Here is a 7,330-nt window from a genome sequence, read left to right as displayed (position 1 = left end):
TTTCTACAAAGACCTTGCCATGTAAACCTACCCAAACAGTACTACAAAGTGGGGACCATGTGTTGAAATGCCCAAGTTTATGGGAGACATTTCTCATTCAAACCACTATATCTATGAAATGGAAACAACCTAAGCATAGAAAAGCAATGAATAGAAAATGAAAATGTAGTACATATTCAACATGGAGCCTTATTCATCTGCAAAAAGAGAAATCATAAAATTTGTAGATAATGGATGGAAGTTAATTTACCTTCACTGAGTAGGCAATTTAGACCCAGAAAGAAAAATGCCAAATGCTATCTCTTATTTAGGAATCCTAGCTCTGAGTTTTTAGATGTGATTATATAACCTGGATTAAAAAAGAGTGAGGGTGATATGCAAGATATTCATCAGTATGGCTATAGGATAGGGTCATTTCAGGTTCCTTCACCTCAGTTGCCCAAGGTACTAGCTGGGAACATCTCCCTGGACACCTGCAACCCCCTCTAGAGTCAAGTCTCTTGGCAACCCTAAGATGGCTCCCTTAATTAGGATATATACTTCCCTGCTTCCATATCCACCCTTCCTTTATCCCAAACTTCCAATTCCCCCAAGCTCTCCCCATCCTTCCCTTCTCACTTTTCTCACCCCATTTCCCCTTATCCCCATCCCACCCCACCTCCAAGTTCCCAGTTTTTGCCCGGCAATCTTGTCTACTTCCCATATCCAGGCGGATGATTATATGTTTTTCTTTGGGTTCACCTTCTTATTTAGCTTCTCTAGGATCACAAATCATAGGCTCAATGTCTTTTACAGAACCTTCATCTGGCGATGGATGGAGATAGAGACAGAGACCCAATTTGGAGCACCGGACTGAGCTCCCAAGGTCCAAATGAGGAGCAGAAGGAGGGAGAACATGAGCAAGCAAGTCAGGACCGCGAGGGGTGCACCTACCCACTGTGACAGTGGGGCTGATCTATTGGGAGCTCACCAAGGTCAGCTGGACTGGGACTGAATAAGCATGGGATAAAACCGGACTCTCTCATCAGCGGACAACGAGGGCTGATGAGAAGCCAAGGACAATGACACTAGGTTTCGATCCTAATACATGAATTGGCTTTGTGGGAGCCTAGCCTGTTTGGATGCTCACCTTCCTGGACCTGGATGGAGGGGGGAGGACCTTGGACTTCCCACAGGGCAGGGAATCCGGACTGCTCTTCAGTCTTGAGAGGGAGGGGAATGGAGTGGGGGGAGAGGGAGAGGAATGGGAGGAGGGGGAGGGATATGGGAGGCGAGGAGAAGGCGGAAATTTTTTCAACAACAACAACAACAAAAAAGAGTGAGGGGAGGATCCCTAGAGAATGAGATAGTAGAACATAAATGCCAATATGGGAGAAATGGAGAAAATGGGACATGGATTTCATTTCAAGCGGTGACAGGACGGTAATGCTGACAGAAATGTGGGAAGAAGGGATAAAGAACACCAAGGATGATGGAAAAAGCAACAGGAATATACCCCACCCTTAAGACACAGTGGTTGGATGAATCAAGCTGGGCCTGACCTGCAATCCTTCTCCCTGAGGACTAGTTCTCATACTATTGGAAGGTGCTGTGTAAGCCGCCAAGGGAGAAAAGCCATCAGGAGTCATACCAAGTCGTCAAGCCCATGAAACAACAATGGCCATGGCAAGATAGACCCAAGTGTGCAGTATTTGCCCTGTGTCTTTGGGGTAACCAGAAGTCTCCTAATTGGACTTTAGTCCTGCTAAATAGAAGGAAACTCATGCGTGGTACTACAAACCTAGCCAACTACCCATGGCTGGTGAAGCTGTGTATCCTAGAAGAAAATTTAATATTGAACTTTTCTTAGACCGGTATAATTCCCAGCTGCATTATAAATATCTATCCTTATATATAGCTAAGCATTGCTCTCACCCATCATCAAAGAAGCTCTTTTTTAAAATTTGTAGCAGATGGAGCCCATCAGAGAAATTTACAACTGATCAAAATTCAGAGAATACCTGACCACAGGGTACCCACCCCCAAAAGATATTTTTACAGCATAAACCTTATATCCAAAGCTTAGGAAGCTTTGAGGAAGTGGTGGCTTAAAGATTGTAAAAGCCAGAAGACTAACATCTGCTCCAGGATAGTGTCGTTTACATATGGAAGAAAGTTTCAGTCATGAAATTTTAGCAATATGGTACCCTAAGCAAAATATGCACAATGACAAGACCAGTTAATCTCAGTGTGGTGGGGGGCCTTACGCCTAGATTAGGAACTGTATGTAGGAAAGGAATGGCTGCTAAGAGCGGAAGAATCATTATTCTCTAGAGACAAACTCTGTGACACATTATCCCACTTAAGTGATCATGCTTAAGCAATACAACACTAAATGCTAAATTTACACACACACTCTCTCTCTCTCTATATGTGTGTGTGTGTGTGTGTGTGTATGTGTGTATACACTATATACACACATATATATGTATATATACACACCTACGTATATATTTGTGGTATTCATGTGTAATAATAATTAAAGCACGAAAGGTCATGGATTTGTGAGGGAGTGGGAGGCAGGAGAAGAGTAACAAGGGGAGTAGGTAGGATGGAAGTAATGTGAATACAGCCCTCATGTATTAAATTCCTAAAAGGAAAATAGAGAAGCCTAAAATTTATTTATTTTGGTATTTATAAGGACCCATCATCAAGAGTCTTTGGATATTTTAAAGAGATACTGAACTTTTAAAATATTGAAAAATTTAAAATAATATGGTTTTTTTTAAAAGTTGAACTGTATTTTATATCATTATATTAACATGAGGGTTTAGGGACAAACATAGAAAATGTTATTTAATAGTAACTGTGTGTCAGGTTGACAGAGGATCAATTGTATTGTCTAGTTTTTGTCAACTTGACATAAATTAGAGTCATCGAGGATTAACTTCCTTATTGATATTGGAGGGCTATTCCCACTGTGGGTGGTGCTACCCCTGGGCAGGTGGTCTTGGGTTTCAGAAGAAAGCAAGCTGAGCATGCCATGGAAAGCAAGACAGTAAGCATATCCTTCATGGTCTCTGATTCAGTTTCTGACTCCAGTTTCCTCCATTAAGATCTTGTCTTGGGTCTCCTGATTGATGGACTATAATCTGTACTTCAAGTAATCCCCTTTCCTTCCTAAATTGTTTTTGGTCATGGTGTTTGCTATAGCAACAGGAAATGTAAATATCACAGTTTGCACCACCATGTTCTACTTTGTTTATGAAATATGATCTTGTAATCTAGAAAAATCCTTTGAAATTCTGATCCTCCTGTCCCAATTCCCCAAGTTCTGGGAATATAGGCCCGTTCTAATATGCCTGTATTCACATATATATTTTAGTTGATAAAATAATTGTACATATTTGTGAGGTACAGGGTGGCATTCAGTATATAAATACAATGCATATTACTTCAAGGTAATTGTCAACAGTCTCATTTCAAATGTTTATTGTATTTTTTATATTGGGAATATTTAAAATCTCGGCTGTTTTGCATGAAACAGAATTAACACATGTCAGACATATTTGTCTTATTCTACTATCAAACACAGCTGTTGAGCAACTACGCAACTGCACCCCTTGTAAACATTGACTATGTCGCATTTCCTCACACTTCCTAGTGCTATGCATTATTTCAAACTTTCTACACTTAAATGAGAACAATCAGTATTTGACTTCCCATTACTGACTCTTTCTACTTAACACAGTGTTCCCCCATTTTATCAATGTTGCTGTAAATTAAACAATTTAATCATTCCTGTGGTTGAATAATATTCTACAGCATACACATACATAGTTGAATGTGTATTTTCATGTTTTCAAAAGCTTCCTCATTGCATGTTTCATATCTTTGTTTCTCAGACTGTAGATCACAGGATTAATTAGTGGAGTAACCACAGAATAAAGCAGAGTCACAAGTTTTTGCATTCCCGCTTCATGCTCAGATGTTGGGCTCAGATACATGACCATCACTGAACCATAGAAAAGAGAAACCACAGTCATATGGGGCCCACAAGTGGACACAGCCTTTCTTCGTCCATCTCTTGAAGGAAATCTAAACACAGCTCGTAGGACCAACATATAAGATCCCATGATGAAGAGAAAAGGAGTAAAAAGGAGTAGAGACATTATTATTGTCCAGAAAAATTCCATCAGTGGGGCTCTGGAACAGCTGAGGGCCAATAGAGGGCCAGGGTCACATACAAAATGGTCTATAATCCTGGACCCACAGAAGGACATCTGGGAGATGATGGTGATGGGAACGGGGAACCAGAGGAAACCAAGCACCCAGCAACTGACCACCAGGTTGTTACAGAGGCGCCCAGTCATAAGGGCAGGATAGTGTAGAGGCCTGCAGATGGCAAGGTAGCGATCAAAGGCCATAACTGCCAGGAAAAAGCATTCTGTAGAACCCAAGGAGAAGAAGAAATAGAACTTCAGGAAGCACCCAGAGAAGGAGATGACCTTGGTGTCAGAGAGGAAGTTGGCCAGCATGTTGGGGACCGTGGAGGTGACATACCAGATCTCCAGGAAGGAGAAGTTGGCCAGCAGGAGGTACACGGGGGTGTGGAGTCTCTGATCCCAGCGCACAGCACAGATGATGGAAGCATTGCCCATGAGGGTGAGGAGGTAGACAATGAAGAATAGCACAAAGAGGAGGATCTGCCCTTCCCTGGGGCAGGGGAAACCTAGGAGGATGAAGCCAGAGATGGTGCTGGAGTTGCTGGGGCTGCTGAGGGTTTTCATCTGTCTGTGAGCTGTAAGTCACCAGAAATGGTTGAATATCCTAGAAATAGCTGAGGGTGTTAAATTTGCCCAAACAGGAAGCAGTATAGTTTGTTCGTCATATACTCATTATGAAGAAGGGAAATTCTTTGTCTCGGTGATGGAGCTCATGTTCCAGTCAGCAGCTCAGATCTCATCCCCACAGTGGTGGCCCTGGTTAAACCCAGTGAGCCACACAGCAGAAACACATGACGATAGCAGAGGACTGTTGATGAGAAGGAGGTTGTTAGGGAGAAAGGGGATAAAAGAAGGTGAGGCACTGAGTGTGAACAGAATGCATTATATGCATGTATGGAACTCCAAAATCATAAACTAATAAATATCTTAAAGAGCTAAGTAGATTCGTAAAATTTCACCATGTCCTTAATTTTTAGGCTTCTTTATTTATAGTTAAGTAAATAAATGATGCTACTTTTTAGAACTGACTAAAGTTTTTTACTACCTAAGCAAAGACAGCCCCATAATTTGTTTGAATCTATGAGCTGTTCCTTATGGAAAACGTTGGATATTTTCTCATTTAATAACTGCACAGTGTAAATAAAAATAAGATACAGGACACACTTTTGCTTTTACAGGGAGACATGTACTAGTATAATATAATATAATTGAAAGTTCAGAATTGGTTCCAGCATTTCTACAGAGTGCTCCTGGGAGACAAAGAATTAAATGAATAAGAATTAACACAAGGTGATTTTACTGATTGGAACATTTTGGAATCAAAAATTTCAATACACAGGTTAAATAATCCTATATGATTCATCTAGTCACTTCCTATGTTACAAAATTTCAAGAGAAAACCTTCTAGAGTCATATTCCCTACCTTAAACTGTGCCAGTGTCTTCATGTCAAACCCACGTAAACTTCAGCAAAGCTGGTGATGTCCATCTTCAGTTACATTGACGGTTCAGCACCCTGGGTAGCTAAAGTCAGGACCTCCTGCAGCATTTCTCCTGACTCTCAATGTGTTATCATTCTTAAATACCTTTTCTTTTAGATTTTCAAACAACTGTCTGAAATATTTTGAATTACCTTTGGCATGATCCTAAATGATAAAATGATAACATTTTGTTTTCAAATTTACATTTACCTGTTTACTTACGTGTGTGTATACATATGTACATGAATGTGTCCCTGTTTGAGTACATCCATGCCATAGTGGACTTATGAAGGTCAGTGGGTGACTTACAGGAGTGGGCTCTCTCCTTCCACCATGTAGGTCTCCAGGAATCAGCCTCAGGTCACCAGGTTTGGCATTAAACACTGTTACCCATGGTACCATCTTGTCAGCCCTATATAATTTTATATTTATTTATTAAAGCTACAAATGAGGATGAACTGTTCTTTATATTTTGTCATAATTATGTGCTTTCATCTCAAGTAACCTATTTTAATATTTTAAAAGCTTAAAGTTTTCCACTGCCCTCTCTTATTATTTTAAAAAATTTGAATAAAAGTCTAATTTTTAAATTGACAAAAGCATTTCAAATTCCAAAAGGAATCCAATTTTGGGGTACTTTTTTCTTATATTGAAATTCGTAGAGAGTAAACCAAATGAACTTCCTATTAAGAAAGAAGGAAGACTATTAACTGTGTCCAACCAATCAGATTACTGTTATAAATGTTAATTTTAAGGAGTAGGAGAGATGACTCAGCATCACCTCTACCTCAGGAGAACCCATCACCTCCAGCCTCTGTAGAAACCTGCACTCAAATGCACATCTCCCAACATATACATAATTAAAAACAATAAAAATGAGTTAAAATTGAGATAAAGGCAGCAGATACAGTAAAAGATGCAGTGGAGTCAAGGCTCTGAGAAACCCTAAGACACACTCAGACTTCTGCCATCTCAGAGCAACTTTGACTCTTAGAAATATGCAAATGTCTGATTGATTCTTGTATCAAATTGTAAAAACAGTCTCCGTTGACAATGTTCACCGTATTTCATAACTTAAGAGCCCATGTTTCTTGGTTAAGTGATTATTTAATACTCTCATTTGTTATTAAAATCTTTAATAAGAATATTTCCTAGCAAGGGCAAATGAACATTAATACAAAATCATTCCTGTAATAATTCAACTTCTACTTCTAATGGGAAAATAATAAATAAGATTTGATTATGTTACCAAAGTCCATGGAATCTTGATTGATAGGTCTGGTTTTTGTTTCTTTCCTTGTTTCATAGGTTCAGACAATTTTGTTAACAAGTATTATAGAGTTGTATTGTATTATTATCTGAATTCCTTTGGAATATCTCCAAATACCTAATATACCACTAACATAACAGGATACTTAAACTTATTGATAACAAATAAGAATTACAAAAGTGTAGATATTATGGTAAATCTCCCTTAGAATTAGACCAGTCACTTTCAGGGGTTTATAAATATGGGATCAAAAATTTCAGAAAGGAAGCTAGAACTAAAGGGTAACAAATGATTTCAGACTCTAAACATCAAAGTATTTCATACATTGCGATAACTGTAGACAGAGAGATATCCAATCTACTTAAAGAATACACT

General features: G+C 39.2%; 1 protein-coding gene across 1 annotated transcript; it reads right to left on the bottom strand.

Annotated features, from left to right (window-relative positions):
- Nucleotides 1-3,833: 3,833 nt before the first annotated feature.
- On the bottom strand, nt 3,834-4,769 carry LOC130885082 (olfactory receptor 11G2-like). The gene has a single exon (XM_057786486.1). It carries the CDS (start codon nt 4,767-4,769, stop codon nt 3,834-3,836), a length of 936 nt encoding a protein of 311 aa, XP_057642469.1.
- Between the last annotated feature and the right edge of the window lie 2,561 nt (nt 4,770-7,330).

Source organism: Chionomys nivalis, chromosome 12 (assembly GCF_950005125.1).
Source record: "Chionomys nivalis chromosome 12, mChiNiv1.1, whole genome shotgun sequence".
In the NCBI taxonomy this organism is placed as follows: domain Eukaryota; kingdom Metazoa; phylum Chordata; class Mammalia; order Rodentia; family Cricetidae; genus Chionomys; species Chionomys nivalis.
This window is presented reverse-complemented; position numbering and strand designations above follow the sequence as displayed.

Excerpts from the sequence above, each read along its gene's own strand:
- LOC130885082 (XM_057786486.1), bottom strand. The coding sequence starts at position 4,769 with ATGAAAACCCTCAGCAGCCCCAGCAACTCCAGCACCATCTCTGGCTTC.